This window comes from Muntiacus reevesi, chromosome 6, assembly GCF_963930625.1.
Source record: "Muntiacus reevesi chromosome 6, mMunRee1.1, whole genome shotgun sequence".
Lineage (NCBI taxonomy): Eukaryota > Metazoa > Chordata > Mammalia > Artiodactyla > Cervidae > Muntiacus > Muntiacus reevesi.
This window is the reverse complement of record NC_089254.1, coordinates 35,767,400-35,785,097: the sequence shown is the minus strand read 5'-3', so window position 1 is coordinate 35,785,097 and position 17,698 is coordinate 35,767,400. Positions and strand designations below refer to the sequence as shown.

The window sequence follows — 17,698 nt, the reverse complement described above, 5'->3', positions numbered from 1 at the left end:
ACAGATTACTACATATAAAACAGATACACAGCAAATTCTACTGTATAGCACAGAAACTATTCTGTATCTTGAATTGAATCAGTTTGCTGTATACCAGAAACAAATGCAACATTGTAAATCAACTATATTTCAGAAGAGTAGAAACATTGCAGTTATACTATTACATAAAGATATAAAGTAACATAGAAACTCCCCTTTCTTGTTCTTTAGGGCTAGTTGGAAATGTCTATGAATTAAAACTAGAGTAACAATACCAGCAATTCTAAGTTTCTAAACAAAATTGTTGGGTAGGATGAAATTAAAGGCTGTATACTGAATTAGATATATCACTTGGAAATTTTCAAATTATTTTCTGAGTATTATCTAATTTGATTTTCCTGAGTAACTGAAAATTATGGCTCTCTCTACCATGGCTCTTTCAATATCAACAAGGAAAGTGAATCTCTAAGAATTGATGATTTGACAGTTGTGACAACTGGTAAGCAGCATTCAAATGCAGTGTATAACTCTAATTTAGATCCTGTTCAAACAAACCAACTATAGCTATAGAACATACTTTGTATGATTTTAGTGTTTATAAATTTGTTGAGCTTTGTTTTATGGCCCACAACATAGTTTATGTTGGTTAATGTTCCATGTGCACTTGAAAAGTATATATATATATATATATACACACACACACACATATTCTGTTGTTGATGGGCAGAATATTTTATATATATAAACTAGGTCATCAAACTGACTAGGAAAATATTAGGAGGCAATTTGGGGAAATAAGAGATTTCAAATTAAAAATTATTATGGCTATGTGTGGTATTATAATTATTTAAAAAAAATTTTTTTTAGAAATACATATTATTAAGTCACAAGAGTTAAGATCTATTTTAAAATAATCTGCATGGAGGGAATGTACAAGGGTAAAAGTGAAACATGATTGGCTAGAAAGTGGTAATTGTTGAAGCTGAGTAATGGGTGCAAGATGGATCATTATACTATTCTTTCTATTTATACTTCCAATGACTGAAAATTTCCCAGTAAAAAGTTATATTAAAATGTTGCTCTTCAAATTAAATGAAAACACAGCAAAAATGAAACCAGAGTCTTCAATAACTGTCCTCTAATTTTTTTTAACTATACCTCCAATTGTTGATTACTTACAGTTCCATCATACTAATTTGGCTAGTATAAATTCTTCATAAAAGGTAATGATCTGTTGGGTCCAAACTACAGATTTGATGCCATCCCTGAATTATGATTTATATATAAGACTACAGCAATTTGCATTTATTATGTGAAAATTAAACATCTCTAAAGAGTACTTGCTTTATACAAATAGTTTCTATATTACACAAGAGATTTAAAGAGATCTTTTTCATTTATCTACCAAAGTTGACATTTCAAATATTATTCTTATTTTTTATTTTATAATTTTAGAACAGTGATTTGAAAATATGCATGTAAATAATGATGCATCAAGTCATTTAATGAGCATTTAATGTATTGAATAATACACATGTCCTATAAGATAAAAGAGTAACTGATGAGTCCTTGAACATTGGTTTCACAAATACATTTTGAAAGGTAAACTAATTCTTTAAATCTGCCACAAACAATTCCTGAAATGATTTCACAGTCTACTTGATTGGTCATAGCACGAGAAGTTTCTAGAACTGAAATACTAATACGTTCTTATCCAAGCAGCTTTTGTTATGATCATGAATCTCCAAAAATCCATTAAGGCTTAATTATAAATTTTTAATTGCACCTTGCTTACTAATTGGAAATAAAAAAGTACAACATGTATTATAGATAAAACTAAGAAAAAGATATTAAGCTCTTTAGAGATCATTATCACTATTTTTTTTAAAAAAATCACATGGCAATACTTATGTTACTTTGAAGACATCACTTCTTTACTTACCCTCTCCCTGGAAGAAGATACACTTTAACAAAGGGGTCTGAATAACCATTGTTGTCTCGAGGGACTAGGTTTCTTGCTTGGAGAATATGTATTATGAGGTTTCCAAGGTCATAGTTGATTTGAAGCTTAAAGGAACAGCAAATATTCCATGAATATTATTTTGTTTTTTAAAAAGCATATAATACATTACCGTTCAATATTTTGCCATTATTAAAAAAAATTCTCATAAGAAGCATTAACTGTCACTTTCATTTCATTTGAAACTGAACAGACCAGTTAGTGTCTAATTTAATTGGGAGCTCCCAGGCACACATTAATTACAAGTAAATGTGCTGTTCATTCTTTCCACTGTGAAAGTTCTGGCCTGTCTAAAATTCATTTAGAAGGAAAATAACACAGTGAATGCTAGTTACATTTTGAAACAAAATTTCCATTGTTAGCAAAATCAGAAATGTTAATGTTCATAAATACAATTGCCGGAATTTTGAAAATAACTAACTGATAAATGTATTAGAAAATCTCTTTTGCATTTCATCAAATAGTTAATAGTGGGTAGAATCATTATTTAAACACAAATGTAGTATTGTCAGGATATTTAAGAATGTTCAATTTGATCTCTTTCTATAGTACACTAGCTGATAAACCTGTAGCTTTTCTTTTTGTGCTTGCTTTTTTAACAGAGTGAGGTTAAGATAATAAAATACAACTGTTCTTTAATCTCAGAAACCGAAGAGAAAAGAGGCATTGTCTCATAGATGTCTAACGGCTATTGTAAAGTTGTCATTGAATAGTAAAAGACTTACCATTCAAACTAAATTTTAAGAAGCCAGCATGATTCAAAATAATTGAATTAACCAATTTTTCTCCTTCAAAAATGAAAAATTCTTTTGGCATTATTTAGAATAGGACAATTCTGTATGATGCTGCTTCAAATTATCAAAAAACAGAAAGAAAAGTGAAAGTGTTAGTAGCTCAGTCGTATCCGACTCTTTGTGACACCATGGACTGTGTGGACCCTATGGACTGTAGTCTGCCAGGCTCCTCTGTCCCTGGGATTTCCCAGGAAAAAATACTGGAGAGGGTAGCCATTCCCTTCTTCAGGGGATCTAGCAGACCCAGGGCTCAAACCCAGGCCTCCTGCATTGCCGGTTGGCTTTTTACTGCCTGAGACACCAAGGGAGCCCTAACAGAAGTGAAGAAATCTATACTTTGAAAAGGAAAAACCATAAATAAAAAATGAATGTACTTTTTATAATCATGCAAAACAGATATGCTATATTTATGTTGAAAATTGAATAAGTTAGATGAGTCAGTCTTCATTTAAAACTTAATATTAAAACGATTTACTGATCAGCATAATTTTGATCTGGTTATGTTTTGCGGCCGAAAAGGAATCTTTGTTCACTTTTCTCAGTACAGAAAGCTCCAGAGTCTCACTGACCACCATGCAAGCAATATGAAACATGAAACAAAGAGCCATGAAGGAACAGGAGAAATAAGAAGTCTAAGACTGCAGTAACTGTGTTTTCATGGAGTACTAAAATACAGGAATTATTCTGCAATTAATTTCACTGAGGTTTAGAACAGCTTCCAAATTTTTAAGGAGAAAATTTCCCCCATTTTTTTCCTTTCTCTGCTAGTCTAAAAGTCCACTTTTAACTGGTGAGGCAGAAAAATCATTTCTTACTGAAATAGAAATTTGTAGGATACCCTAAGAGAGTACTTTTCAAAGTGTACTCTGTAAATTTGGTGCCTTAGAGAACACTTAGAGTTGCTCAGATGTTACATGTGAGAGAAAATGAGATGCCTCCAGTAACCCTTAACCAGACCTATTACATTCTGGCAATTCACTGTTTGGGTGTTTACACAAGGTTTCATCTGGAATGAGGCTTTGCTAAAAAGACAGAAGATAAAATATAAACAAAATGAAATCACTGTCATAAGAAAGTATCTCCCCTCACCACTCTCCCTTAAAAGAAAAAAGAAAAAGGAAAGGAAAGCAAAGGAAATATCCTGGGAGTTGAAAATATTAGAGCAAATTTCTACTATAAAATTAAATATTACCACTGCAGTGAAAAGAAAATAAGAACAAAGCAAATGAATTTACTTACAAGACAGAAACAGACTCACAGACAGACAATGAACTTAAAGTTCTTGGTAGGGGGCGGGGGGGAAGGATGAAGGAGAAGGGGTAGTTAGGGAATTTGTGATGGACATGTACACACTGCTATATTTAAAATGGGTAACCAACCACGACACACTTGTACAACACATGGAAGTCTGCTCAATGTCACGTGGCAGCCTGGATGGGAGGGGAGTTAGGGGGAGAATGGATATATATGTATGTATGTATGCATATATATATATGGCTGAGTGCCTTCCCTGTTCATCTGAAATTATCACAATATTGTTTGTTAATCAGCTATACCCCAATTCAAAATAAAAAGGTTTTAGAAAATAAGCCTTTCAGTAAAAAACAAATTATAACAAGCCAAAAAGAAACACAGCACATGTTGGCCCTTGAGCAAGAAGTTAAAAAAATGAGACAAAGAAAGACATAGTATGAATCAGAATATCTAGCATTTTCTTTGCTGCATGTGAAATGAAAAGTGATCACCTTTGGCTTTCTAGAAGTGAGAAATAGCAGTGAGACAGCAAGATTGAGAACCCACTGGTGATTTCAGTTCCATCCTGCTGGCTCCTTCTCATTAAGGTGCCCGTGTTCTGTGCTTTTTCTTCATTTCCATTCTCACTCTCCACTCTGCTTCAATCAGGGTATGCCCAGATGACAACTGGTTTCTTTGTCTTTGTGTCCTCCTCTTTATAACACTTCTTAGAGGCTGTGGCTCTATGAATTTCTATGGCATATTTGTTTCAGTTAGCCTCACCCTCACTCTAAAATATTTCCTGATCACTCTATTATGTTGTGGCTAACATCCTTCGGCTTCTGTTCAAGGTTCTTTTAATTTAGTCTTAACTTATCTCTACAGGAACATTTTCCTGCAGCAGAACAGATCTGCTCCTTTCATTACCCTCTGGCAGCAGAATTGTTCCTTGTACCATTTCTTCTTCCAGGAAAACACTTCTCCTTTTTCTATGCTTATCCTCAAATTACTTCAAATCTCTGTTACTCTTTGTGAAAATGTACTGTAGTGCAACTAAGACTCACTGTTCTTTCCCCTTATCGAAAACGTACTATCTCCAAATAGCTATTATTTTCTATTTTGTTAATTGTTTTCACATGACATTTCTTATCTACCTTAAATTACTTTTTGGTATCATCCAAAGTATCATTTTTCTAACTTTTCTGAATCTGCCCATTTATGATGCAATATATAAACACAGAAACATGCACACAGAACTAAAAAAAAAATAATGATTTAAACTATTTTCTTCTATCTTCCTGGTCAAAATCATCTCTATTAACTTGATAAATTACAGATTGGTTATGACCTCCAGTATGAAAAACACTGCTTTAGAAGAACTGTTCAGCAATTATTTAGCAATTGTTGACCAGAGGAAGAAAAGAGGACAGCATTAGACTCATGAAACTCTCAATGAGAACTTCAAATTTCCAGGAGAATCTGTCATGTTTGAAGCAAATTCAACAACTATAAAGTAAATGAGACTTAATACATTGATACTGTTAAGGTATTAGGTAGATTTCAAAGTACAGAATTCCAGAGGTATAATTAGATTTAATAAAGCATATATTGTATTAAAATACTTATACCTATATAAGTCATATAACAGGTAAGGTTCTAATAGTGCTGACAATCTCAATAGACCAACGGGAAAAGAGCCACAGAAGATGGTGTAATAATGATCTTTCAGAAGCATTCTTACCTGAATTTCCCCCGTAATTGGATGAGAGACAACCTTTGCTGCATCAGGTGGCTGCAATATTAAGACATATTAGATTAATGGATAAACCCTTCACAGGATTTAGCATTTAAACTTCCCTCTGAGTTAATTTCTGTTTGGTCAGAGCACACTGCCTGGAAAGTGCATTTTGTCCATTTGGTTGCTTTAGATTATGGCCTCTCCTTACACTTCTCAATACATGTTTAATTTTATAGATACATAAATCTCTTTTTCATTGTGTGGAGCCTGTTTTGAAGCTATAATTTTATACCTGAAGTAATGTACGTTCAATTACTTAAGAAATGAAACACTTTTGGTTGAAAGTATTCAATTTAAATATTAATGGATTTTAAATGTCTATAAGAAAATGAAAAAGATATTGTTTTTACTTGACTGCCTAGGAGGCCAAAGTTATAAAAGTCTACCTTATACTCTTTTGCTGGGTTCTCAGTCCAGTCCTACTCTCTTCTAGAGTGAGACACCCAGGTAACCAATTCTTGGCATTTCGTACCCCTTTAATTAAAAGTTCATAATTCTATCTAAGTTCACATTTCCTTAATAATTTTCTTATGTCAGGAAAGCCTTAAAAACCATTCAGAATGTGATCTGATAAAGTGATTCATTCTGCTGATTAAATGACCGATTACTGATCTGTTACATTTCAGTAGAATGTACAAATTTGTACCAAAGAAGGAATGATGTCCCTGACTCTAGATCTATAACAGAATTCCAGGTAATGTGGCATCACTGTAGGGAGACATTTACTAAAATGGAGGCAAACTTACTACCGACAAAAAAGACCCTGTCTCCCTATATACACATCATATTGGCCTTATATTAATAATTAACTGGAAAAGGAAAATCATAGTATTTAGGTGTGTTTCTGCTACTTTTTTTTATTAATTTATGCTAGAAAGGAGAGCAATCAAAGACAGCTATCTTCCAGGTCTTGTTCTGTGCAATATTTAAAATACTGTGTAATCATTGGTAAAGTTATAGAGAAGGGGTTAAATTTTCTAAGCCATATATCCTTTATTAATAAAGTTCATTTACATGAATGGCCATTTAATAACACTGAAACTGTGCTCTGGCTGCAAAGGATAAACTGCTAGTTATTGAACAATTATGTTTACTTAATTCTTTTACTGTTTAAGTTTTAAGGAAAGCAAAGGAGTTGAGAAAAATAAGGACTACACAATTTCCTGAAACTCTAACTCAATTAAAGATGGTAAGTTTCCTAAAACTAGATATCCATGAATCTGAATGAGAAAGGCTGAGGATAACGAGAGATAAAAAGTCAAAAATAATATTAAAAAAACCCAAGTAATGATTGATAATATATTTTGTTTTGATTTCATTTTGATGGTTGTAACTCATTTGAAATATGATCATGCAAACATAACTAGATTCAATGCAGAGAATAAACTTATGCACAAATTTTAAATGTTCTGGGTGGGGCAATGAACTCATAAAGGCACACAAGAATACAATAATATCTGTGTACAGTGGGCAACCTACCAGCTCCAGGTAGCTATGGTTTAAGATTAGAGACAAGTATTTCTTTTCAGTGATGTCATGCCTTTGTGAAGATGGTTTTTGATGATTGTGGTGATAAAAAAAAAAGTATTAAGAGAAATTAGTGTGATCAGTGTGGAAGAGGAAATGAGAGTGTCAGTGTCCAAACTGATTCTACCTTCTGAATAGCTGTGCAGTGCCTGTCAGGCACACATATCCCACTGATAAATAATTTTAGTGTATAACTATGAAATAGATACATTATTTTATTTCATTTTATGTACTATTTTTCCAATGGTTACTAAGATGTTAGGACATAAATACTAGTTAAATTGTTGGGACCTAACTACATAATAAATGTTAATTGTTTTAGGTATTTCTTTTGGTATAAGGGCAGTATGAAAAAATTACTGAGCTGTTGTGTGCTGTGATAGAAAAGTCTGGGAGAGCAAGGACCTATTTCATTAGAACACTTAAAATTAGTAAGCATTTTAGTTGACATTTATTTACACTATGACGGGAGAAATTATTCAGATATTAAAGATAATATGAAGAAAATCTGATTAGATTTCAGAAATAAAACAGATTGAGGCAGTAAAATAAAAATTTTGGAGGCAAAATTTCATATTGAATTAATAAACAAAATAATTTATGGTCGTATGTATATATATATATATATATATATATATATAAAACATAATTTAAACCTACATCTAAATAATTTAGAGTCACCTTTTACTTATATTTACTCAGAAGCAATCACTTAAACTGGAACATGATTAATAGATTAATAATTACTTATGAACAATCACTCAAAACATTTAATAGACGGTGTTCTAAATATACATAATTAATGTATAATTATGCTATGGTTTAAATATTTTTGTTTTAATGTACTTCATAATATTAATGTTTTATAATTTAATATATAGTTAGCCTCATAACCAATAAGACAAAAGGATGTTAAAATTATATTTTTCTAAATTAACTGAAGAACATATGCTATATTTGAACATATTACCTGACTCAGAAACATGTAAGCTTCAGACCATTGCTCAGTATTTCTCTAATCTCTCAATGTCAATATTTTAACATTGTAGGATTTGTAGAACAAATAAAAATAAGTATTGCCTTTTATGCATACTATAAATATCACTAAGTTTATTTATTTTAAGAAACTTATTTTAAGAAAGCTAAAAGTTGATGATAAACCCTCCAAAAGATGAATAGTCCCTTAGTAATAGTCCCTTTCTTCAAGAGTGTTAACATCTATTCAGTATACATTTCTATCAGTATATATAAAATCTCACTAATAACCAGATATGATTATTGCTATTACTACTAAAAGGAATTAAAAAGCAATCTATATACCATCACGTCAAGTAGACTATAATGTGAGCCACATAGGTTATTTCAAACACTCTATTAGTCACCTTAAAAATATAAAAGTAAATGGTAAAATTAATTTTTAAAAATATATTTTGTTTATTTGGCTGCACCAGGTCTTAGTTGCACCCCACCGGTAGCATGTGGATGTTTTAGTTCGGTATGTTGGATCTTTAGTTGTGGCATGTGGGGTCTAGTTCCCTGAAAAGGGATCAAACCTGGGCCCCCTGCATTGGGAGCATGAAGTTTTAGCCACTGGACCATCAGCAAAGTCTTGTGCAATTAATTTCTGTTGACATATTTTATTTGATGCAATTTATTAAAAACAACATCATTTCATCATGAAATCAATATAAAAAATGTAATGAGCTATTTTACATGTTTTTTTCTACTAAGTCTTTAAAATCTGTTGTATAATTCACATATACAGCATATCTCAATTAGGACTAGTAAATTTGAAGTGTTCAGTTGCCACGGGTGGCTAGCAGCCACTGTCATGGACAGTGAAGCTCTAGAGCTGTTTCAGCAAAACCTCTGTAAAACTACACAGATCACATTCTTGGCATAGAAAAGAGTTACCACATATCATAAAATGTGTCAGTATCATTCCCTTGATGTTTGTCCTATGATACCTGTGTTCATCTTGCAATCATTGCCAAAAAAGTTCACATAACAAAAAAAACTATATTTTTTACTCCCATAATATTATAAAGACTCACAGGTGCCACTGATGTTTTAATTTAATTTTAATTTATTTTGTTATGGTCTATGCAAGCTACTCTACTACGTGCTTAGGGAGCTATAAAGAAAATAAGAAACGGCTTTTGATTCTTAATGAGTGTACAGCCCACTTAGAAGGATAAAATAAGCAAACAAGTAACCATAATTAAGATACAAATTGTTTTAATAGATACATAAAGCATCTGGCACTTTGGAGGGAGGGAAGGTGGAGAGAAGGATAACTCTAACTTTAAGGAAGGATTAGAATATGGAAAGGCTTAGTAGAGGAAGGGTTTCTGTTATTTTTGTTTATCATTGGCTCTTCATTTTCTGCAGATTGTAGAGTAAAAGCAAGGCATGGCATATAATGTCTTTCAATTCACAATTATCTAGGCTTCTCCTCTATTTATTATTCCTATATCTTTGTATGCCATGACTTAAGCATACAATTTTCTGTTTCTCATTTTTTTTTTTTCGTGATGCATTCTCTTCTTCAATGTTGGCTCCTTTTTCCCCTTTACCAAGCTGGTTCATTAGCTAAATGCCAGCTTTCCTAACCCCACTGTCCTAGTGCCCTCTGCAGTTTTTAATGACCACCAACATTATAGATTTACTGAATTTGTTTATATATCATTTTTCACCTATACTTAGATCAGCACTTCTTAAACTTCAAGGGGTATCACACTCACTTGGAGAACTTATTAATACTCAGGTTGCTTGGTCTTATCTCTGGAGTTTCTGATTCAGAAGGCGTAAGGGTACAATCAAGAATTTGTATTTTTAATAAGTTCCTGCCTGATGCTGGTGCTACTGGATTGAGCAGGCTTTAAGAACCACTGGTCTACATAGTATACAGGGATGGATTTTATCCATCTTTGTATCTTGCATACAAATTATGACTCATGGTACTGAAGGTGGCATCTAGAAATATCTTTGGAAAGTAGAATGAGTTGAGCCTCTTTTTTGGGGGTTGAGGTGGGGAGATGGGAGTAAAATGAGTTTGATAACCATAATAAATAGAGTACTTAGTAGCGAGGCTACTGTAAACATCTGACAACATTAAGCCTACTGTGATAATCTTTCAAGAAACATCCCGCTTCCCCAGGTAGAGACAGGGAAGCTGACATTCCAGGTAGCAGGGATGAATTTTAAGCAGGATAGGGACCTAATCCTATCACTGTCACAGATCCATAGTTGGAGGGTAGATTAAGAGGAAGGAAGAGAGACTGGTGAGTGGAGTGACTAGTAGTAGTGCAATACTGCAGGTAAAAAAGAATAATGCTTTACTAAACGAAATTGGCAAGTTCAGAAAAGATGGAAAATTATTAGAGAATTATCAAAAAACTAGAGTTCACAGCACTAGGATTCAATGAGTAAAAGAAAAGATGAGACAATGGTGCTTTTATATTTCGACTTAATTTTCTGGGAGGATGGTGATGTCAAATGTTGAAATAAGAAAAATATCTGGATGACAGACTTATAGAATTTATTGTGTTTGGTGTGAAAACTTTGTTAGCAGGGCTTGTCATGTCTTTAGGTCATCTCTGTGGAGATACTGAGAAATCTGAAATGGTAAAAGCCTGTAACTTTGGAGACAGGGCACCTCCATGAGGTAATTAATCAAGATTAATACATAATTGCATGTGGTAAAGTACAGTTGTGTTAAAATTTATTTTGAAATTGAGTCTATCTTTGAACTTATTCCTCATGAAACCATAAAAAACTTTATTTTCTGAAGTCCAGACAACTTATCCAACCATATCCTTCCTTATATATTTCACCACATAAAGACAAATCTTTATGTTTAAACAAATAAACAAACCCTTTTAAATGTATTTATCAATCATGAAGAGAGTTTTTCTATTAATAATCAATCTATGGGGGGAAAATTACAAATTGTCTATATTATCACCTGATTCTATTAAGTTATAATTAATTTATGTTTTCTTTTAATTCCCCAGTAACTCTAAAATAATACTGCTAGAAACATTTATTCTAACTGAAGAACTGCATGAAGAGAAAATTTATTAGTATGGAATTAGGGATACCTTTCAAAATAGCAATACTACATTACTGACTTTCTTTGCTTCTTGTTGTCCTAAATTATCCTCATTTCATGGTCTTTTTTACTATTTATTTAAATTACAAAATATAATGTATATCTTGTGTTTCTAAAAAGATACAATGACTATATTTGATACACAAAAAGGTTCAGATTTATGTGACAACAACAAAGAAAAAGAACATGAAGCATCAGATACATTTTTTTTCCAGTCCCTCATAATAATTGCCACAATATTTTAAGAAAGAAACACATCATTTTGATACATCTTGTTCAGTTTTATACTGAGGTATGGAAACCTTTTTTGTTTGTTTCAGCAGATCAATAGGAAAGGAGAAATTACATGAGAAACACCTTTAGGAAATGATACTATATTTCCTGTCTCCTAATTTGAATAAGGAGCTAGAAAATAAGTAACCTCGAGGTTGCATTGGGCATGTCTCACCTTGCTGCTGCTGTGCTTCTTTTTGCTCACTGAGGGTGACCCTGGCTGCCCAGGACTGGGAACAGAACTGGATCCTGCAGATGTAGGACCTGAATGAACGTGAGATCCCTTTTCAACAACAGATGACAGAACCAGTGGTGACTGCTGTAGTGAGACCTTCTGGAGCTCTGCTGCCAACTGCTTCGGATCAACCCCTGGGGATTTCGCTTTATCCACTGCAACAAAACCAAATGGCTTCACATATTCTCAGTTTCATAGGTACTTAATACCATGGAACTAATCTGAGTCCTAGATGACAAAGTCAAAATGTTATATAAAACAATTTAAATTAAAAAGAAAATCATGCAAGTGTACCTTTATAATCTATTTCTAAGGAGGTCTAGAAGGTTCAGAGAAAAATTAAAGAGTACTGAATTACAGAGGAAATTTGAGGTTCCTATTATATCATCAGAAAAATGCTTGTAAATGTTTTATACAGAGAACTGAATGCATGACAAAATATTTTATTCACTGGAATTTAATTTCTATGATTGGTTGTTTTTATTCCCTGAAATCTTATATATCTATTTTTCTAAGGGGAAATTTCAAAGAATATATTTACATTTACAGTTGCATGAAAATTTCTACAGGTTTTGATCTTCTCTGTTTAGTGCCATAACCCAGACTCTTAAGAGATATTGGCTATAGCATAGGAAGTGCTTGGTAAATATTTATTGAACATGGAACAACAATATATTTAATCTTATAAATGAACTAAATTTATAGACTATATATTCTATCTAAGAAAGAGTTAAATCTACTTCACTGTGTACTTATATATTACATTGATTTTTATTTATTATAAAAGGCAATCAAAAGTTTTAGCAGTGTTCCAGAACTCAGCTATGCTAAAAAGAATCTAGTATCATCCAAAAATTATATAGGACCCAAAATAAATGACTCCATGGATTACTTTCATGTGATGAATTTAATTTTAAAGAATTCAAAATGTGAATTCACACAGCAAGAATTTCATGTGAATTTCTTTAATGGCTCTAACATGTATATGTGTGCTTCCTTAGAATACTAAAATGAAACTACAATACTTCCGATTTTCTTACTATCACATAAATATATAAATATCCAAAGTCTATGCATTTATTTTTGCCTATATCTGTGTTTGTGTCTATATCTTCATCTCTAGCTCCATCTGCCTCTACAACTGCTTCTCCATCTCCATCTTCACCACACTTGGAAGCAGACTGCTTTCACCTACCAGCTTTTGGTGGTTCATGGAGCTCTAGGTGCTGGGGATTTTCAGAATCTGACAGCATATTGAGGTCCCTAAAAATTAAAACAAAAAAAAAAAATTAAGAAAGCAATTGAGGAAGTCTGAAACAAAAGGCCCCTTTGCCCAACTACGCTGAGTATTTTTTTCAGTAGGTAAATGAGAAGTGGTTAATGATATAAAGCAATTTCAAAGCATGCTCACCCTTCTAACCAAATATATATTTGCAATGCTGTTAAAAGTCAGCTGATAAAAATGATTATTTAAGGTGAAATCTTTATGGATTAAATACAAGTTCATTTTGAAATACTGTACAAATCCATGAAATCTAAATGGGTTTAGGCTTTCATTTATGATGCATGTTTCAAGAAAATCATGAAAGGGGACATAATCAGAAACAAAATTAGCTGAATTCTTTCTGTGTGTTAGACTTTGATTCTGAACACAAGACATCTATAAACTTGCATTCACTTTATTTTCTAATTACAAGATATCTTGCTAACTGGCAAAGGTTCCACCTTAACAATTTTAAATTAAAAGAGCCATGAATAGCCAAAAAAATGGAAACAAAAAGATGGGGAAAAACTCACAGTCTTACACATATTTCTGCTTCCCCATTTTGCTGACTAAGGATACTCTGCACTTCTTCATATGTTTTAGAAGTTAAAGGAATTCCATTCCACTCCAATACTTGCATGCCTAAAAAGAAAAATTCAAGTATAAAATAAAAAAAAAAGGTATGCTATGTCTCATCTGGGTCCAAAGAGTACAGAAGACATTGCTATGCATTTAAAAACCACTTCAGCAGCCATTCAACTGAGCACACCATTTCAGAGAACATCAGTTCAGAGTTCTCTGGAACATAAATACCAAAACCACATGTAGTCTGATTTCATCAACTTACCTGAACATATAACATGTATCTAATACAACATGCAAAATGTTGCTCTTGAAAAACTATTAAATATTATCAAACCCATGCATTTTATTCACACTGTTATGAAGAAAACATTTTTGACTACAATTAAACTAATTTTTTATGGGGAAGAAATAATTGTAAACACCAATATATTGTTTTCTATGTGTAGCAAGCAACTAGAAAAGTGTAAACTCCCATTATATTATGGAATGGGAGTGGTAGAAAAAATCATTATTATTTGTTGGGAAGCTTCCTTTAAGAAATTGCTATAGCCTCAACTCTGCTCAGATAAAAAAGGTTTCCATTAAGTGTCTTTTACTTCACTATATGCAAGACAGTCCTAAGTAGAAGAAACAGATGTTATGTAGAGGGCAGCATCACGGGTGTGTGTATGCTCTATGCTAAGAAGGGCCTCATACTCGGTTGAATCTTTGCTGCTGCCATCTTGAAATTCTTAACACTGTTTGAACAAAGAGCCCTACATTTTCATTTTGCTCTGGGTCCCATAAATTATGTTGCTGGACTGGTTACAGAGCATTTTGTGTTTCCTCTTTTTCTAGAAAGATAATTTTCACAGAAAAAAGTAGCAACATAATTAGTATTTCAATATTTTACATTTAGGTTTTTTGATCCCTTTTATATGAGCTGTCAAATAATTTAGGGTGAGTATTTGGCACAAATCACATGGTCATATCACGTAGCTATGTGAGCTAGATATAAATTCGATGAAACCACCCAAGTTATAGTGCCAGATATTTGTGAACGCTACCAGCTTTACCTGAGGAAAAATACCTGCCATGGCTAGAACATCATTTAAAAAGAAATACTTGTTGAACAATTAGGTTTTCAATGAGCTTCATAGATGCCAATGTGAAAGCCCCTATTGTTCACTGTTGACTTCCATGGGAAATTCTAAACATGGCATGACTGAGTCTTTAAAAGTTTTAATGATTTTGATATACATTGATAACAAGTAAGGGAAGTTTTTTTACCATTGAGAAATGGTAAAAGAAGTCCATAAAAATGCCTATAATAACACAAACAAGAGTGTTTTCTATAACTTACTCCAAGGAAACTTTATCTTCAGATGGGCCTTAGGTTATTTCAACAATCCCAGGCTGTTGTACACATAAAATGAGAAAAATTACATAAAAGAATGTGATAATACCTCTAAAGAAAAATTTAGCACTGAAAGAGGTAAAGCACACTGAAAAACACTACTTTTAGTCACAAGGAAGAGTACATTTATAACCAGATGATTCTGAATTGAAACAAATTAATGGTGTCATAATCCAGAAATTGCATTGCCACTTTTCTGCAGAACAAATTCTATTAAAGGAAATAGCTGCACAAACTTCTTGCTTCCTGTTTTGAATTTACCTGTTAGTTTTTCACATTTTAAAGGGGGCAAATTTATACAATGTAATTATTCAGTGAAATGAAAAATGCTTCTAGTTGTAAAAAATAAAATCTGTTTAGATTCATTAATAAAACTGATGAAAAAATACAGAGATAACTAGCATGTTACCTAGATATATACTCGAGATCATGAACTACATGATTTTCTGTCTCAAGATATGCCAGTTGAACCTTCTTTCCCCAATAGTTTCCCACTAGCACTGGTGCAGTACTGCAGTTCATAAGATTTTGCCAATTCTTTTATTTTTGGTTTCATGGTGAGTATGAAATCTATAGGGAATGTGACTACTTAAATGTAGTTACTTAATAACGACTTACCTTTCCTCTGTCTCTCCAACCTCCTACAAATACTATAAGAATCACAGTAAAATAAATGAATGTACAAATCACTCCTTTTAACTTCATAAGATGATTTTAGTAGTTATAAGAATTAAGTATAGTTAAGTATGTGTCTTCAAATATATAATAGTTTTGAAAATTATTTTTTTTGGCTGTGCAACCCAGCATGCAGGATCCTAGTTCTCTGACCAGGGATCGAAACTGCATCTTCTACAATGGAAGTGTGAAGTCTTAACCACTGGACACCTGCAAAGCCTCTTGAAAATACTTTAATTGTAAGGTCCTAGAAACTATTTTAAAATGCATGCAAAAATTATTTGATCATACTACACAGAAGTTCACTGAAATAGTATTTTATCACAATTGATTTGAATGTTGGCATACTCAGTGTTAAGGAAACTTTTTACTCTGACTTTGGTTTAGAAATAATTCCTAGAAGATAGTGAACACAAGAATGGTTTTATCCACTGTTTAGCATTGTGAGCAAACACATTTTCTTTAAATCATATCAACGTGTATGCAAACCAGTTATTCAAGTTTGAGATTGTACAGATAGTACTTCAATTATATCCACTGAAAGTGCCTATTCTAATAACTTCTAATAGGAATGCTAGGATAATCTGATTTTTGATTTGTATGAGTAATGAGAAAATTAACTTCTTAAAATCTTACACTTTGGTAATTAAAACCCCCAAAATATAATAATAAGAAATTTTGAATTAAAAAAAGCAGTCGCCATAAAACACTCAATATTTATCACTATTTCTATCTGCTATTTCTATCAATATTTATCACTACTTCAAAAACATATTCTGGACTAAAATTATTATATTACCTATCAAAATTTGATAGATTAGGGTACATCAAAATATATATCACACAAAAGCTCATGATTTTTATTTATCTATTCCACAAATATTTAAGTGGCAGGCACTATACAATTTATCACCTTTGTATCTACTGTTTTATGCTGTTATAAAAATTAATAAAAATGATACTCTAGTAGAAAAAAACAGAAATATCTTGGCAATTAGCAAGATGAAGATGAGTCACAGAGAAGGAAATTCAAAAGCATTTTAAATACATAAAGAAAAACTTAGACTCATGAGAGATTAGAAAGTATAAATGAAAGCAATAGAGATGTATTACTTAACTCTCACTATACTGAAAAATATTTGAAAGCCATAGAATACAGCGTGTTGGCCAGGATATGGGGTTAGGGGATCATGACATAGTACATGGTTGTTTAGCTTTATCACCACTGTATGAATGTGAGAATACTATGACTATTTCTGGATGAAAAATACAACTGCTTGTTTACAATTTACAAGCATGTAATTATTTTATTGGGAATGCAGATAAATGCAACCACTCTAGGGTACAATGTGGCAGAATGTTGTTAAATAAAGCACATGTACACCCCAGGACCCAAAAAACTTCTTGAGTCTCTATTTATGGGGAGGTGGTAGCATCAGGAAAAATGGACAAAGAGAATGCATTAAATATTTACAATGGAAACACTTAGTAGTCTTAAGAAAGAAATCATACCAGCTGGCCCAAAAGAGGGATCCATCTTAAAAGCATCTGACAAGTAAAAACATGCGAGAAACAGGATCTGATCTAAGGGCAATGACATTTACATTCATTAAAATGATATCCCACACAAACTAACATTATACATTATACAAATAAAAAACAGACATTACATAAATTATAATGGTTGCTCATGGAGGTAAGAACAGATAAGTAAAGAAAATGAGATTAAACAAAAGATTTAATAAATGAATAAACAAACAAACACGGTCGGTGGGGACCTAATGAGAACCAATGTGCTACTAAAT

At 32.3% G+C, this 17,698-nt stretch overlaps 1 protein-coding gene across 1 annotated transcript in view; it reads right to left on the bottom strand.

Moving 5' to 3' along the window:
* The window catches only part of PCLO (piccolo presynaptic cytomatrix protein), a 363,189-nt gene that overhangs the window by 68,032 nt on the left and 277,459 nt on the right, over positions 1–17,698 (bottom strand). The window contains exons 12-16 of the mRNA XM_065938464.1: positions 13,771–13,879; positions 13,169–13,236; positions 11,914–12,128; positions 5,768–5,818; positions 1,922–2,046 (exon numbers count right to left, since the gene is read on the bottom strand). Of these exons, the coding sequence (XP_065794536.1) occupies positions 1,922–2,046; positions 5,768–5,818; positions 11,914–12,128; positions 13,169–13,236; positions 13,771–13,879 (568 nt within the window). The remainder of the gene's footprint in view (positions 1–1,921; positions 2,047–5,767; positions 5,819–11,913; positions 12,129–13,168; positions 13,237–13,770; positions 13,880–17,698) is intronic.